Source organism: Sorex araneus, chromosome 2, assembly GCF_027595985.1.
Source record: "Sorex araneus isolate mSorAra2 chromosome 2, mSorAra2.pri, whole genome shotgun sequence".
Taxonomy (NCBI): domain Eukaryota; kingdom Metazoa; phylum Chordata; class Mammalia; order Eulipotyphla; family Soricidae; genus Sorex; species Sorex araneus.
The window spans coordinates 323053356-323071019 of record NC_073303.1 but is presented as its reverse complement, the minus strand read 5'-3'; the positions used below and the strand labels follow the sequence as shown (position 1 = coordinate 323071019).

At 44.1% G+C, this 17664-nt stretch overlaps 1 protein-coding gene across 1 annotated transcript in view; it reads left to right on the top strand.

Annotated features, from left to right (window-relative positions):
* The first annotated feature begins 498 nt into the window (after positions 1 to 498).
* Positions 499 to 17664, top strand: part of APCDD1 (APC down-regulated 1) — a 39050-nt gene continuing 21884 nt past the window's right edge. The window contains exons 1-3 of the mRNA XM_004611883.3: positions 499 to 693; positions 13667 to 13850; positions 16766 to 17297. Coding sequence (XP_004611940.1) covers positions 636 to 693; positions 13667 to 13850; positions 16766 to 17297 — 774 coding nt within the window. The 5' untranslated portion in view covers positions 499 to 635. The remainder of the gene's footprint in view (positions 694 to 13666; positions 13851 to 16765; positions 17298 to 17664) is intronic.

The following is a 17664-nucleotide window of genomic DNA, read 5'->3' as shown; positions in this document are numbered from 1 at the left end:
AGACCCCCTCCCCTCTCTCCTGGCCTGCAGCGCCCCCGCCTCCAGCAGCCGGGGAAAGAAGGAGTGGGCGCTGCCCAGGCGGAGTTGGGGGGCTGCCTTCTCCCTTCGCCGTCGGGGGCGAGGGCCCTGGGCTTTCCCTGCCCTGGGGCGGGGGTGCGCAAGGCCCGTTGGGGTGGGCGGAGGGCGGGCGCGGGGGCCGGGGCGGGGCCCGGGACTGGGGGAGGGTGCCGAGGGGCGGGCTCGGGGGCGGGGCGGGGGGCAGCTGGAGCGGGGCACCGGCAAGGCCGGGCCGGGGCGGGGGTCGGGGCGGGGAGCGGAGGGGCCGGGCCGGGTGGGGGGCGGCGCCCGACGCTCCCAGGCCCGCCCCGCCCGGCGGGACCCTGAAGAGCCGCTTCGGCTGCGGCGCGGCGGCCAGTGCGGCGCTGGGCAGTTGCTGCCGGGGCTGGGGCGCGGGGGCCGGGCTGGGCAGCCGGTGCCGGGAGTCCAGCGGCGCGCGGGGCTCCCCGGGGCATGGGGCGCGCCGCGGCCGCTTGATCGCGGGCCCGGCCCGGCCGCCCGAGCGCGGCCCCGAACTGGGGAGGGAAACGCGTTCCCGAGGTGCGGCGCGCGCGGGAGGGCCCGGCCGAGGACTGGAGATGTCCCGTCGGGGCCGCCTCCTGCTCACCTACCTGGTCCCGGCCCTGCTGCTCCACGGTGAGTCTCGACTGGCCCCGCGAGCCCGAGCCGACCCGGTTCCCCCCACCCACCGCCCCTCGGACGGGGGTTCGGCTCCTCGGGCGCGCTTTTGCAGCTGGAGTTCGGGGGTGGGGGCTGGGGGCTGAGGTTCTGATTATTTTATTTATTTTCCCATGCCGGGCGGTGCAAAGTCCTCACACAAGAAAGACCCTGTTTGAGCTCCAGGATCGGTGGCGTGAAGCCCCAGAGAAACTTTGAACCTCTAGCCTGGGTTTTTTGTAGTGTCGGCTGTCACGAAGTCGCAGGCTTCGCGAGCCTGTTGCTAAAGTGTCAGCCTGCAAGAGACTTTATGTGGCCCAAACTTTTAACTACGCCGTCGGGAGTAATTCTGATCATTTCCCGGGGGTGTGGATCACAGCTCTACCCTCTTGTCCGCCCGTCTGAGGCCGCGCGCGCGCGCGCGCGCGTGTGTCTGTGTGTGTCTGTGTCTGTGTGTCTGTGTCTGTGTGTGCTGGTAATGGGGTTCTCTCCCTTATGGGCTGATGCAGATTCAAGAAGCTGGAGACTTCCAATAAATAGCCAAGGTATACTAATTAAAACCAGTCCCTTAAGTTCTTCGGGACATGCCCCCCTTGATTTCCCTTCTGCCCGGGCTTGATCGTTTTTCCGTGGCCTCTTATGCCACAGTTTCTAGGGAGCTGTGCTTAAACTCCGAGCCAGAAAACTTCAGCTTTCTTTAATAAGACTTCCAGGGATTGCGCCGAGAAGAACAAGGCGGATTAGTGTAGGTCGTGAAGGATTTTTTTGGTGACAGTTAATGTTGATCCTGCAAGCACAGGGATTCCTCACTCACCTGTCCCGAACAAACTTCCTTTCTCCTCCAAACCCATTCAGACCACCCAAAGCCCCTCCGCAGCTCAGTTCCGCACACCCCACGTACTAGTTTCCCAGCAGGACCTGCAGCAAGAAGAAGCTGGAGGAGGTACTGAAGATAGGGATGTTATCCCTGCCTGGGGTGAGCTAGGAAAAAGGGAGAGGGGAGACCCCGGCAAGCTGCTGGGACCAGGCACCCGTTTAGCCCCAGAGCCCTGCGCGGCCGTGTCACCCCGGGCCAGCCCTGCCAAGGTGTACTCTGAGCCCCAGTCATCCCAGACTTGAAAAGTCAGGATGGAAGGAAGGCATGCAGTTCCAGGGCCAGAGAGAGAAGGTATAATTACAGGGTTGCACTTCTAGGCCCATCTGCTTAGAATTACAGAGCAGTTTTAATCTTTGGCTGAAACATGAAACAAATCAGAGCCAATGAACAGATCAAACAGCAGCTGCCACAAACAGCAGAAAAAAAGAAGGCGAGAGAGATGAAACAGGGAAAATTGTCCCCTTAAAAAATGGTCTGTTGTAATATCTGTGAAGAAAAAAGATGGTATGTTCAAATAACTTTAAAATAAAAAAAATTGCTGGAAAGTTTGGCATAAACAATTTTTTTTCATAAAACTTGCCTTACTGGACCATAAAAGCAATCCTCAAGACATGTGTTCTGGGCCAGCTCAGAGTGGACTTTTTTACCATCTTCTGAGAGGTGGGGGCTATAATTAGACCTTCTACCCCACCTGTCCAACCTGGAGTGGTAATCACTGGTATTAGAAGCCCAAGTGTATCCTTTTTGAGGTTCAGGTAGAGCCCCTAGTCTCCAGATTTCTGTCTGGATTGCTTTGAACTCTTTGGGGTCTCAGAATGGGCATGAGTGGGGATTTACCCAGAACCAGAACCTGCTGTGCTTGGAAAGGACTGGAAGAATAGTGTGGAAGGAGTCTGTCTGCTGTGCAAGAGTGGACAGGGCCAAACCCTAGCATCTGTGCCTATGTGCATGCTGCTCATACTGTGTGTGTGTGTGGGGGGGGGAGATGAAGAGTATGTAACTTTTAAAAAGAGGTTTGCAAAGTTAAATGACATGACAAAAATAAACCCAAGAAAATGTTCCGTTTCAAAGGGACTTTGCAGTGGCAGAATTATCAATGAAGTTCCTCAAAGCTCTACTTTGATCCAGCCGTGAGTGTTGGACTTCAGTGTTAGAAAATAAACAGGGATTCATTGTTCAGCCGATTTATCCTCGGGACTTAAAAAAGGCATGTCATAATTTATTGCAATAATGTGAGGCACCAGGAAAGAATTGGTTATTCTCCCTTTCCTCTTTCCCACCCATTTTTATTCGACGCTGACTTGATAGAAATGTCACACTCATTTAAAACTTGTTATAACAGATGGAGTTGGATCATGTGTTTTAATAACATGACCAAACTTTATATACTTAGGAGTAGGAGCGTAAGTCTAATGGAAATAACCAAAATTTTCTTAGAGTGGTTTTATTTTCTTTTTCCAATAAATAGGCATTTCATTTTGCTAACCGTAGTACATTTGTCTATAGCGAATATTTCTGGCTGACACTGTGCTGGTGAAAATGTCAGTAAATTCAGTTTCAGGAAACATTTGTAGGTGGTTATTACTCTTAACACATCACATTAAAAAGTAAAAAGTACACAAGATCTTATTGGAGATTCTGTAGAAAGATGCTATAGATACTATCATATTTAGCATCATCCAGCCTTTGTTCAGCTATTTGGTTACTTTTGTTTCAACTTATTGCAAGTCATAAATCACCTCCACGACCTTTTGGTGAATAAAATACCCTCTGGCAAGACTTGAGACTGTTGTTTATTTTTGCTATTTTTTAACACTGTAAATTAGTGCAGGACCCAAGTTCAGAATTTGATGGCATAAAAATGTACATGTCAGTTTTACTTTCCTCTCCTTCAACTTCTGAAAACAATTGCATTTCTTAATCCAAATAAAACCTATTGAATGTCATGAAGGTATGCAGCTGGAAGACGTCCATTATCACTGTTTTCTTTGCTTAAATGAAAAGCCACAAAAATCATTCAGTTCCCAAACACAGATTAGCCCGAGGTATTCCAGAATAAGTGGTGCTTTAATGCACAGCAAAGTGCTAATTCTCTTTGCTAATGGAAATGTTTGATTTAAAAAAATTGGAGCTGATGCTGAGAGAATGTTCTGTTCCCCAGTGATGTTTACTTTTGTGTTTACTTTTGTAGAATTCATTGACATTGACTTTTCTGAGCAGGGATGGCATCTTGGAGCTATCCCCTTTCCTATAAGTGTATTCTATCAAAAAACAAAACAAAACAACCATAGAGATAAGCCAATGACAGTTAACAAAATGTGAGGAAACATTAAAATAAGGTAAAATAGGATTCTTTGCATGGTCATTTTACTGAAGACAGTTTTTGATAGACAAAGGAACATTGTCGCTTATGTACATTTCCCCACTTAGCCATTAAAGTTTGAAAAATTTGTAACATGAAGCAGGAATATTAGACAATAGTAAATATTCTCTTGCAAGAGAAATTGACTTGCTTCAAAGAGGTAGCTAAGAGTTTTATAATCTCCCATTCTTTTTTTTTTTTTTTTTGCTTTTTGGGTCACACCTGGCAATGCACAGGGGTTACTCCTGGCTCTGCACTCAGGAATTACTCCTGGTGGTGCTCAGGGGACCATATGGGATGCTGGGAAACAAACCCGGGTCGGCCGCATGCAAGGCAAACACCCTACCTGCTGCGCTATCACTCTAGCCCCTATAATCTCCCATTCTTTTCCTTCCTTAACCAGAGAATGAGTAACTTTTCTTTTTATCCAATGTAAGTGGAAGGTATAATAGTGTAATTCCATGCTGCTTAGGAATATACTGATCGAGTTGATATAAATTAAAATGAAGCAAAAAAGCACTTAAGATAAGACATATTAAAAATACATTAGTGATTGTGTCCACCTCTTGGAAACTGGTATAGCAGGCCGTGTCCTCCACAGACTGTATGTAGAGAGAGTTGGAGCAATCACAGAGCAAACTTCAGAGTGAAAGTACCTGCCATCATCCTCCAAGTAGGATTTCTCCTCAAGTGTCAAGCTTTTATGTGTGTGCTTTATGTGTTGCTTACATTTCTCCAATATATAAATGAAATTATTCTGAAAAGTTGTGTGATGAGTATCTAGGTGAGATCAAAACAAACAAAACCAAAAAACCAGTGTGCGGTGGTATCACCCTAAAATTGCTAGGTGCACGCTGGTCCAGGAGGTGGAGTTTCATTCACTCAAAAGTAAGCAGATGAGGCCCTACAAGGTGCTGGCTGCCTCTGCATGTGAAAGATAGGATTTGGCATTTGAACAGGAATTCCCATTGCTAAGAAGTTCAGAAGAAAATCTCAGCGTGAAGGCTTCTTAGAGATTTTCAGAACTGGGAGGGTGACACATTGTGGTTAAATTGCAGTATTTTTCTTGTCGGGAATCCTAGCATGCCACACCCAATACATACACACCATACAGTCGTACATATATACTTGTGTGCACACATCACATACATAATACACAACTCTGCACCAGCAACAGACCCAACTTCCAAATTTTGCAATCTGAGGGTCAACTTTATAGTTTCGGCATGGACACTTGAAGAAAACTGCATAGAACATAACCTTTTTTTCCACTGGAGTTAGATTAAGCTAGGTATTTGAAATCTTAACGTCATCATATTTGTCAAATTGCTTGACTTTATTGCCTTCTAATAATTATTTTATTAGACTTGTCACAAATCTTGACTATATTTCTCACAAAGGAAAAAACATCTTTACATCTTTAGATATGGAGGTTTAAAGGTATCTCTCTTTTATCTGAACAAAATTGAAAAATAAAAACAAAAGATTGGTAAGCACAGATCTGGTAGTTAAATGCAGTATGTTGGCAATACACACATGCTTTTATTTCCAAACATGGAAAGCTGTGCTGGAGTTTATCTCCCTCTATCCACTTCAAAGCATACATTTACAGTAATGACTGCTTATTTAATTGCGTAGGGCAATTTCATGGCTAAATAATTACTGCATTTAATCTAATCAGTCACATTTTATCAGCTTCATGTTTTTAAGTCTCACGCCAGTTCTGACATGAGAGTACTTTTTCACTCTGATTATCAAGTTAATATATGTCACATCTAAAGTATAGGAACATGCAAAATGGACCAGAAAGAGAACAGTTAAAACCCTCAATTTACACAGATGACTATTAAGATTTTGACTTTATACTTGATTTAGCCTTTACATTTTCCCCCCCACATTGAAGCCCAAATATAGAGATCAGTCTCATTTAAGTTCAGCACTAGTCTACTTGAAAATTGTTTCTATCCAGCAAATTTTCTGTTTTATATAGCTCAGAATTTTTGATTCTCAGTCTGGATACATAAATGAAAAAGTGTGATGGACTAGTTTAGAGATTTCAGATTTTTTTAAGTTCTTTTGAGAAAATAGGGAGTTGGACATGGAGCATATCATTTATCCACTTTTCCTTTTGCATTTTAACGACGATTTATACCTAAGAGAAAGCTGCACAGGGTCGGCACACCCAACTGCTTGTTGAAAGAATATGAGGACAAGAAGCCACACAGCCTTCCCTCTCCCACTCCTTCGGTGACCATTTTTGGTCCCTAACAGTGTGCTGACCTACCTCTGTGAGGACACATGAGTTTAGAATAAGCTTTGCTCTAATTGACTATCATAGAAATACTGTCTTTCCCTGGAAAAGTTGTACTAGGGACTGCTTTCTGTAGAATGGTCAACCCTTGGATTTCTTTCATTTTGGGAATTTTATTTGATATTATTAGGAACCATAGACTTGCAACTATGATAGTAGATAAAATTGGTGTGTAGGCATTCAGAATTGTTTCAGTGGAGTGATTCATTCTTTAGGAGTTAGTTGCTCATGTACTCATACACACTCATACACACACGCACACACTTACACATGTTGATACACGTGAGTAAATCTGCCAGAGCTCTTGGGTCTTACTTAGTTCTCTTAAAGTAGTAATCTGCAAAATTGGGCCTTAATTCCTCAGAAAGTAATGTTTTCAACAGGTGAACATTCTCCTAGTATCTACCTTTTTCCTTTGGTACTTGCTTGAAAGAAACTACCCATTAGCTAGGATAAATTTATCTGGGTGCAGAGATCATGGGACTCCCCCAATATTAGAAACCATTTGATAATAGTCATTTTGATAAGCCTTCTTACTAGAATTTTGCTCTGTGTAAACAGTGCATCTGTAAGTTTGCCTTTCAAAGTTTGCCACTCAGTTGTTGTTGCAGTTCAGTTGCTTCTAGAACACACCATATTGAAAATATGGGTTTCTGGGACTGGAGTGATAGTACAGGTGTGGGTAAAGCATTTACCTTGCACTCACCCAGTCTGGGTTTGATCTCCAGCATCCCATATGGTCCTCTGAGTACCACTAGAAGTAATTCCTGAGTGCAGAGTCAGGATAAATCCTTGAGCATTGCCGGATGTGACCCCCAAGAAACTGGAAAAAAAGTGGGTTTCCATTTGTTTCTCTCAGTTCCTGCAGAGTAACTGGCATTTGAAGAATGAGAGATGCATAAAGTGAGTTGGCAAGTGTTGGGCAAAGAGTAGTTATTACCATCATTATAATTTTCACTTTATCCAGAAAGAAAATAGAACTCTTACCCAAAGCCACCTTGAAAATTGCAAACTCAGGGCTGGAACAATAGTACAGAAGGTAGGGCTTTTGCCTTGCATGCTAACCCAGGTTCAATCCCTGGCATCCCATATGGTCCTCCAAGCCCCGCCAGGGTGATTCCTGAGTGCAGAACCAGGAGTAACCGCTGAACATAGCTGGGTGTGGCCCCAAAAAGCAAAAAATAAAATCCAAAAAAACTACAAACTCATAGCAGTTTTCTTCCTATATGATGTGGTTTAGTCCTTTGACATACTCTTTTCCTTGGTTTTAGGTACAGGACAATCGTAATGAACAGGATTCCGGTTAGCTAGTGTTCTTAATTAACCACAACATCTAGAATCATCAGTTAGTGAAACTGTTGATGTTCTTTATGTGTACACTGACATATGCATTTTTTTCACTCTTGTATTATAAGAAAAAAGTGGGGGAAATGATATTTCATGGTTTAAACAGGGTTGTTACCTATTTATTCCAGTGTCTCTATATACAAAGAACCAAAGAACTGTTCTACAAGCCTTGGTGACAAAAAGAATTTTTGTTATTTATTGAGTAACAACAAGTTTCATGATGGGGATGTTACTGGTGCCTGCTCGAGCAAATTGATGAGCAGCGGAATGACAGTGACAGTGATTGAGAGTAGTTTTCGTCTTTTATCTTTGTTGCTTATTCAACCAAAAACAAGACGTTGCCCCAGTAAAATGCTTCATAATGATCTTCCTGCTTCCCATTCCTCATTGCCACAGGCATGGTATTCTTCCTATGATATTACATTAATTTAATTCTTTTGGTGCATCATCTCTGTAGTTTACCTGATGTGCAGTGGGATACTCTTCGTGATGATGGTTCACCTTTCTTGCAGCCTTTCCTTCCTGGGTCACCTTGTGGTCCCTACCCTGAACCTCTCACATTCCTCCTGTGTGGCCCTCTCCTCCTGCCTTCTTATGTTTGCTTGTGCCTTTTATTGCCACCTAGACAGCTTCTGTATTCAGTCTTCAGAGCATTGCTGCCTCTTCATAAACCCTCCCACTGTCACTTTAGAGAGGCCATTTAAATAGTACCTGGCCCTCAGAGACTTTCTGATTGTTTCAATGAATAAGTCTCAAATTTGGAGTTGACATACCCCACATGATGCAGTGAACATCATATTCCTGAGTTAACCAGAAGTCTGACTTCTCTCCTTAGTAGGTATGCCACGTCTTCTTAAGAAGGAAAACTTGGAGTACAAAGATAAGAAAAGCTTACACTTTTCCTCCCCTTAAGCTGAATCTTGTATTTCAAATGACCTTTTAATTCCCAGGCTTGTAATAAAGGTAACACTCACAAGAGAGTCTGTCCTCACTTTTTGCACAGAGTGTGCCAAGTAAATGCTATAGATCATGATTAGCTGCAGAACCAAGAGACCATTTCTCTGACATGATAGCAGTCTTGCTTTAATATGATTCATTTAATCAAGATTCTGTATGCTTTAAAGGAAAAGATTATAAAGGAATAAATACCAGCCCTATTTTTTCCATCTGAAAGTCAGTAGCACTTTAGAGTGTGAACCCTAAGTCACTCTGCCTGGGGAACTCTAGAGTTCTTCTCCTTCTTTGACTGATACTGTCCTGCACTGACAGCTGAGCCAGGTCCACTAGCTTTGCTCATTGTCAGATGGGAGCAGTAGTGGATATTTCTCTCTAGACATGCAGAGTAATGTAAAAAGAGTCCTGCTTTTTGATGATTTGGGTGGTTCTGTGTTTTCATATCCTGTGAGATTCTAGCCTTGTGAATGACCAATACTTCTTCCTCTGCCCTTGGACTCCAGCTTCCTTCCCAGTGCTCCTCTTTATTTCCTCTTCCTTTATTCTTTGATATTGGGACCAGTGAGCCAAGTAGCTTCAAGGTTCAGAAAGGTATCTTGATACTTCTTTAGGCTTCCAGTTTCTCACACATCCCGAGCAGTGGCCAATCTGCACTTGTTAATTTGAGTAGAACCTACAGACGGTGACAGAGCCTTGCCCTTTGCGTCCTGCCCTCTTTTCCCTCAGTATCACCAGTTTACTTTGCGTGGGTGCCCCTGGTCTGTCTATAGTTGAGGTTAGAATGAGCCTGGCTCCAGATGACTTTTACAATTTGAGCCGTGCCATTATTTTGGAAGGACATCTTGAGGGCCACCTAAGAGCCTGGTCATTATTATAAACAATGATACATTTGGTGAGAACCATGTGTAATGCACTATGCTAAAACAAACAGTCCTCATGCTGAAAACTCAGGTTCAGTCCTCAGCACTATAATACGGTCCCCTGAACACTACCAGCTGCAAACCCTGAGTACAGAGCCATGAGTAAGCCCTGAGCACAGCCTTGTGTGGTCCCCAAGTGAGCAAACAAATTCAGATCCTCATTAATTCTGAGACTAACTTAAAGGTGAGCAGACTAAAGCTTTGAGAGGTTAAATAATTTAATATCATAATGCTAGGATTGCATTTCACCAATTCTTAGATGTCCATAGTTTTCATATGTTAAGAACTTTACCGTGGATATGGGTTTTCATCATTTTATGCTCAATGCAGGTTCTAGACCCAGTAACTAAAGGCAGCAGCACTGAGAGTGACATTGTCTTTGTAGGATCCTGTCATAAATGTCCCAGCTTCTCATGTGACTTCCTTTATGTACATCCTTGAAATTCCGTATCTTGAATCTCATTGCAAATGGGCTGATTTTGAAAACAGAGTAAATGTTTGTACCAAGCATGCTTGGTTTTATTCCCCTTGGCTCACTTAAAATTATACTCTCAGCGCTGAAAAGAAAAACCACTATGAAAATCAAACAGGCCTGGTAATAGAACAAGTGGAATGTCTGTGACAGCAGTGAGGCAAGTATTTATCACTGGAGGAATTAGTGCATTGCCACATTTTCTCACAGAGCCATAATCACTTACACAGAAAGGAAGATACTCAGGAATAGATGAAACTGTTTTGTTACTGAGATCTTGGGACACAAATGGATTACCTGTCATCTGTGAAGCAGTGCAGTGAAGGCAAGAGACATTGCTAAACCTCTCTTTAAGATCTCTTTAAGAGATTAAATAAAGAATGTCAAAGCAATTGGAGCTGGCTGGGCCTGATTCATGGGTCTCTGTGGACTGTTGTCAGAGTCTTAAGTTATCATTAAAGGCAAGTATATTTGTCACTGGCAATAAAATAATGACTCATCTTAATCATTAAAGTCTTGTATCTCAGAGCATCCTTTAAGTAACAAATCAAGTTTCAAACTCTAGTGTCTGGGAAACTTTCACCCAGATCCGGGGCTCTCCAGGATTTTATCATCTTTTTGCAGGAAAACCATTTCACGATATAAAGGGGTTCACAAAGAGACTTTTATAACAGCTTGGTTGATGGCATCTTTACTGGATGCAGAGAATATTTGAAGCAGAATCTTCCCCGGCTCCCGGTGTCTAGTGACTTGAATTGAAATCTCTTGTACTAGTCACTTCATAAGTGATTGCATAGTTAACCCCCTCGCCCCCTGCAGGAAATTATGCTGTCCTTCAGACCTAGATCCCCTAACAAGGAATTCAGGAAATGCTTCCTTGTATCATAATTACAACTATTGGGGTTGGCAGAAGTAAGGGAATAGCACCCTTCTTACCTCAGTTCTAAGCTAACAGATAACACAGATAACACAGATGTCAGACAAAAAGGGATTAGATCATTAGACTCAAAATAAATACTCCATCAGAAGACACAGTAGACAGACATAGATCTGTGGCAGGCTGAATTCCAGTTTATCCACAACAAAAATGCTAGACTGTGAAGACAGGGAAAGCCATCAACATACATCTGTTTTATAAACAGGCTGATTTTGCAAAGAGAAAAAAAAATGACCAGGTCAGTCACACTTATTTCCTGCTTTATTCTGTCAGCCTAGGCTACCTCCTCATGGGTTGAATGAGGGTTAGGAAGAGAATACCCAGAACTTCACTTTAGAGCAAAGTTTCCCAGGCTTTCTTTTTCATCAGGAAAAATAACCAGGGTTCTCATGAAAATATACCTTCTTTAAGGGAATCCACAGAAAATGCCCTCGCCATTGCACTTGAGGCTACTAGTACCCTTCTGGATTAGCCCAACACCTCCACCCAGAGGGTTGTATCACTACTCTGGGACACAGTGCTCTAGAGGAAATGCCTCCCTTCTCCCTCCTATAGAGTTGCAAGTTCCGTCAGAAAGGAATGGCCAGGAGCATTAATCTTCACACCACTGAGCAAAGATTTCTGATTTGTATTGTTGCCCTCATTCAGGGGCTCACACAGGTCTGAGTCCCTCAATTTAGCTAAAGGGACTGGTGATGAGGTTGCATTTAATTGGAACAAGGTATTATCTTGTTTTAGAATCTTTTCCACAATTCTCTTTTATTTGAATTATACTGATAGGAGCCTTTTTCTCATTGCCCTTCACATTTTCGAAGATCTGCTTGAATAGTCCAAACCTGTTCCTTTCTCCAAGGCCAACATTCTACTCAAAGGAAAACCCCAGGAATTCCCATGTGGAAATCTCAACACTCAAGGGATTAATGTTAGATTAGTTCAGTCTTTGGAGTCCCAGCCAATATAGGAATAAATTACAAATTTTAGAATGCTTAAAATTTTAGAATGACTACGGATTCCTCCAGTCATTTTGATGATGTTGCTGTAAGTGACCATATTACACTTCTAGCTTTTCATTTTAGATGATTTCTCATAAGGCTTGAGACATAATTGTCTCCAAAGTTATTTGGATGCTCACTAAAATACATATATGAATAATGACTATATGTGTATATGTTTTGTTTATGTACATGTATTGCTTCTGCATAGGCACAATTCTCACAGGTACATTTTGAATTTATGTATATTTTTGTATTTTTTTCCTCACTTTTGTACATGTGTCTAACTTGTTTCCTTTTTACCCCAAACATAGGAGTACTATAATCAAGAATTGCCTGCTTGTGTTTTTGGTTTTTTGGTCATGCCAAGGAGTGTTCAGGACTTACTCTTGGCTCTGTGCTCAGGGTCACTCCTGGCAGAGCTCATGGGACCGTATATGATGTTGTGGATTAAAATAAGGTTATCAGTATGCAAGGGAAGTGCCTTTACTCTTCCATTATCACTCCAGCCACAGACCTGCCAATTTGTTCATTATTTCAAAAGTGAATCTCAATGGACTAGGCTTTTTGATGATAACTCCATGTGTTTTCTTTATTCTGAATACATACATGACAGATGGCGGTTTTGCATGTGTAAATTTTAGTCAGTGTAAATGTACACTGAGGCCAAATTTAGTCCTAGTCTTCCTTTATTCTTTTTGATTTCATGGGGAAAATAAAGTGTGTGATCTTGTGGTGTTCTTAATTGTAAACTCCATGTCTGTTCGGTTCATTGCCAACTTTGTGAGGATTTTCTAGGCGAGTTGGGGGGATATCACACCCTTCCCTCATGGTGGAGAGGGCATCTGATTTGCAGCTTGCTCTTCAGCAGCTATGTTGAGAGCGTCCATTAGGAGGGTGAGGGAATAAGACGCATGACCTAGTGTGAAGAGTTCGGAACCAAGTCAGGAGGTGGATCATTTGTGGCAACTCTGGGAGCTATGCCCTGGGCCCTTCCCCACCCATCTTCACCCCATCACTGTGGCTGGTGTCTTCCATTTTTCCTTTCCTCCCCTACATATGTAAGTGTACATGTCCGCCTTCCCGCTGGCCCTCCCTCCTCTCCCTTCAGCCCCCAGCTCCAGCTTTTTGGTGATTCTAGAACATGTCCATTTTTTTCTTTTTAACTTCTGTTTCATTTATTTTTTCCCTATACTTCAACAACTGGGCTAGAGCGATAGCCAGTGGGTAGGGCATTTGCCTTGCATGTGGATGACCCAGGTTCAATTCCTCTGCCCCTCTCATAGAGCCTGGCAGGCTACTGAGAGTATCTCGCCTGCACGACAAAGCCTGGCAAGTTACCTGTGGTGTTTTTTGATATGCTAAAAACAGTAACAGGTCTCACAATGGAGACGTTATTGGTGCCCGCTCGAGCAAATCTATGAGCAATGGGATGACAGTGACAATGACTGTGACTTCAATAACTGCCTATTTAGAAGCACAATCTTATTTGTGGTTGCCTAGATGCTTGGGGTTGATGCAAACTTTCCCACGAGCTGGCTGAGTGATCTCAGGCTAGTCATGTTTGTTATCTCCATGGACCTCCATGTCCTCAGCTTGGCAGTGATCTGTCTCCCAGGACTCTTTCCCACTTCGGAAGGTTACAGCAGAGAGTTGCAAATGCCCGAAGGAGCAGAGTCTGTCTCCCATTCTCATTTCCCTGCCACAGCGATGGCTCTTTCACCTGATGGACACTAGCTGCCAGCTCTCCTTGCAGCTTACTTCCATTTTTATTTTCCAGGGCTGGGAGAGGGTTCTGCCCTCCTTCATCCAGACAGCAGATCCCATCCGAGGTCCTTAGAGAAAAGTGCCTGGAGGGCTTTCAAGGAATCACAGTGTCACCACATGCTCAAGCATCTCCACAATGGTGCAAGGATCACTGTGCAGATGCCACCTGCAATCGAGGGCCACTGGGTGTCTACTGGGTAAGAGGATCAAGGCACGGGTGGGGAGGGAACTGAGAGCACTCTATTGAGGGCCATTTCTTTGGGTTTCTTAGATGCATAGAGACTGTATCCAGTTGATGCTCTGTCTCAGCCAATTGTGGATAAACCCATCTGTCATTGGTGGGATGAAAAAGCCATACCGTGTAGCTGGACCTATGATGCTTGCATTGGCACTGAACATATACAGAATTTTCTTGTCATTCATCTCCAAACAGTATACTGTGACAGCTATAAACCTAGCATTTACATTGCATTGGGTATTGCAAACGATCTACAGGTAATATAAAGTATAAGGGAGGATCTGTGTAGGTTATATGCAAATACTATACCATTTTATATAAGGGACTTAACATCCTAGGTGTTTGGTCTCAGTGGAACCCCGGAATCAGTCCGTGGATCTCGAGGGAGGACTGTATTCTATAAATTTAAGGTGTTGTCCAAATTCTAATTAAGAGCTAAGAAACTCTTTGGGACTCTGGCCTGTAAAGAAGCTCAAGCTAAGTGCTGTAAAAATCTTAGCTAAAGCAGAGGTGATATTGTACCACAAGGTGTGAGTGAATGGGTTCTTGTTTACTAAACTCTGTAGGACCATTCCTGTATAAAAAGAAACCATTAGCAAGTGAAATCAGGAATCTGTTTCACCAACCCTGAAACATGATTTGCCAGCGTCTGATGCTCTAAATATTCTGGTCACTTAATATAGCTTCAGGGTTCTAAAAGTAAGTTAAAAGGTACGCATGCTACCTCCACTACCCAGGGCATCGTCTTGAATTCTTTTCCAGGCTGTGGTGCTGAGATGTATCCAAGTTTGAGCTCTGAGCCCTGGCTTATCTTCCATTAGAGCTTTTAAAAATAGCCTAGAGGCAGACTGACATTTTTTCCCCTACTGTTGTGGAGAAATAATTGTGGAGAAATAACAAGGTTGACCCTGGGATCTGATGGCTTCTCCAGTACAGCTCCAGGTACCTTGGGGAGAGATCACATGAATACAAAGAAGAGAACAAAGGAATGTTAGAAGAGAATAAAGACCTAGAGATTCTTTTGGGGCCACACCCAGTGATGCTCAGGGGTTACTCCTGGATCTGCACTCAGGAATTATTCCTGGCAGTGTTTGGGGTACCTTATGGGATGCTGAGGATCAAAATGGGATTTCTCAAAATAACCACATAAATATTTTCGCAAATCTAATTCCACATTATTTGAAATAACGTACCATCTCATTCAACAAATATTTCTTGAGTGCACAAACCCTTGCCCAAATGCACCAAGTACTAGTCTAGATTTTGTGTATAAAGCAGTGAACTGAATAGAAAAGACACTGGCTGCCATGTTGCTGTGGATGATAGAAAAAGATAAAAGATAAAAAAAGATTTAAAAAGAGATAAAAAAAAAAAGGTGCCCAATTCAAGGACTGTTACAGCAGTTGGGCGTGAAATGACAGTTTTAGGTGAAGGCAGTAGCCAGGTCAGTGGAGAGGGAATGGACTTGAGATGTGTTGAATCACAGATCTTAGTACATCAATGATGTATCACAAATAAGTGCTTCTAAACCTCAAAGAATGACACTTCTCCTTCTTCCCAGGATGGGTTCAGGAGGACCAGATTTTTTCTCCTTTTTCACAGTAAACTCAAAGAGTGGCTTTATGTCTATAGGTTTGTTCTTTGACATCAATTTACTGTCTTTACTGAGTAAAAAGGTACCCACTTCAAAATAGTATTGATTTGTTAGTTTGTTAACTAAAAGGTGGAAGTGTTAAGCAATTTTGACAGCCAGTGATCTTTGGGATGTCAACTCCGCTACTTGACTGAATAATACCGAATTAACATAAGCCAAAATTATTATATATTAGACATATAGTATATATTGGTAGTGTATTTGACATGCATGGCATGTATATTATGTGTGTTATGACTTAAAAGGCTTAAATTGTTGGGAAGAGAGTCATGTTGTGGCTAAGACTAGGATCCAACAAAAAGTTAGCAATGAATGAGTTCTCGGGCCACTGCCTTGGAGAAAAGTCCAGTTGCCCTGGTGAGAGATATACTACATGTATGTGAATTGGTGAGAAGCACCTTGAGGATGGTTGTGTGTTGAAAGTTATCAAGCTATCTGTGTTTTGTAAACCTGGTCCAAGCATAGCATTTCTGGCCTAGGAATCTAGTGTTTAAATAAGACCATTGCAAATATGGACATACGCATGTGCATGCGCACATGCGCGCACACACACACACACACACACACAATACCTTTATCCAAAGTATGAACAGCAGGGACTCTATTTCTGTTATACATCCTTTCTTTCTCTTTATTTTCCTGCTAGAGACAAAATGCATTTTGATTGGATGGCATGGTGAGGTTCTGATGACTTCTACGTGGTGTTCTTCTGAAATGATTCTATATTAGGGTGGAGGGACCTTTGACCCCAATTGCTTGCAGTCCATAAAACAGAAGTGTTCGGGAAAGCAGCCATTCCCAACCCAGACTCACGGTGCTGAATTTATAGACAAGTCCTAAGTTCTCCTTCCCGAGGCCACCCGGGAAGAACAGATGGAGGCCTGTGCTTCTCTGCTCTCCTGGCTTGTTCATGGGGGGAAATGATAGACTTCTCAATCAGGGAATACATTCTACAGCCATCTTCCAGCATCCGAAGCCTCCTGCTTGGGCACTGTTGATTGTGAGATGTAGGTACGCTTCCTAGCCTCATGGGCCTTGATTTCCTCATCTGTAAATGTAGATGATCATGAAAGCTCTGCTCACCCAACTGGTGCACATAAAAGACTTCGGAGTGTGCCTGCCTTGGAGTGAGCCTTGGCTGGGATCACTGTTTTCTTAACTCTGTCTTGAGTCTCTTCCTCCAGCTTGTAGGCTTAATCAAAACCTCTTTTCTTCTTCAGCTGTGAAGTCAGGTCAGGCCCAGAGTTCATCACAAGGTCGTACAGATTCTATCCTAACAATACCTTCAAGGCCTACCAGTTCTATTATGGGGGCAACCGCTGTACAAGCCCCACCTACACGCTCATCATCCGGGGCAAGATCCGCCTGCGCCAGGCCTCCTGGATCATCCGTGGGGGCACCGAGGCCGACTACCAGCTCCACAATGTCCAGGTCATCTGCCACACGGAGGCAGTAGCTGAGCGGCTCAGCCGGCTGGTGAACCGTACCTGCCCGGGGTTTGTCCCCATGGGCGGGGCCTGGGCCCAGGACGTGCCCTATGACCTGTGGCGGGAGGAGAACGGCTGTGAGTGCACCAAGGCAGTGAACTTCGCCATGCACGAACTGCAGCTCATCCGCGTGGAGAAGCAGTACCTGCAGCATGACCTCGACCGCCTGGTGGAGGAGCTCTTCCTGGGCGACATCCACACCGACGCTGCCCAGAGGATGTTCTACCGGCCATCCAGCTACCAGCCCCCGCTGCAGAATGCCAAGGTAAGCCCGAGTCACATAGGCTGCTGACTTCCATGCTCAAGGGCACTTGGGAGAGGGAGGGGGTGGCCTTGTGAGCACAGACACAGACCCCAAGTCCAGGCACCCGAGTGGGCCACCGGCTTGCTCTCTAAGATGCGGCCGCCATTTCTTGCCATGAGGCTGGTGGTTTGCTCAGAGACTGTTGCCCTGGAGCTGACTTGGCTCATTGCAGGAAGCCCATCCTGTTATTGGGGCTGGGGGTGTGCAGGGACTGCAGCGCCTGCAGCACCCTCGGCCAGACCCAGGACAGCAGCAGTCAGAGAGGCGTGAAGGGGCTCAGCACACACACGCGCCACACCTCAGTGATAGAGGGCCAGCACAGGCTGCA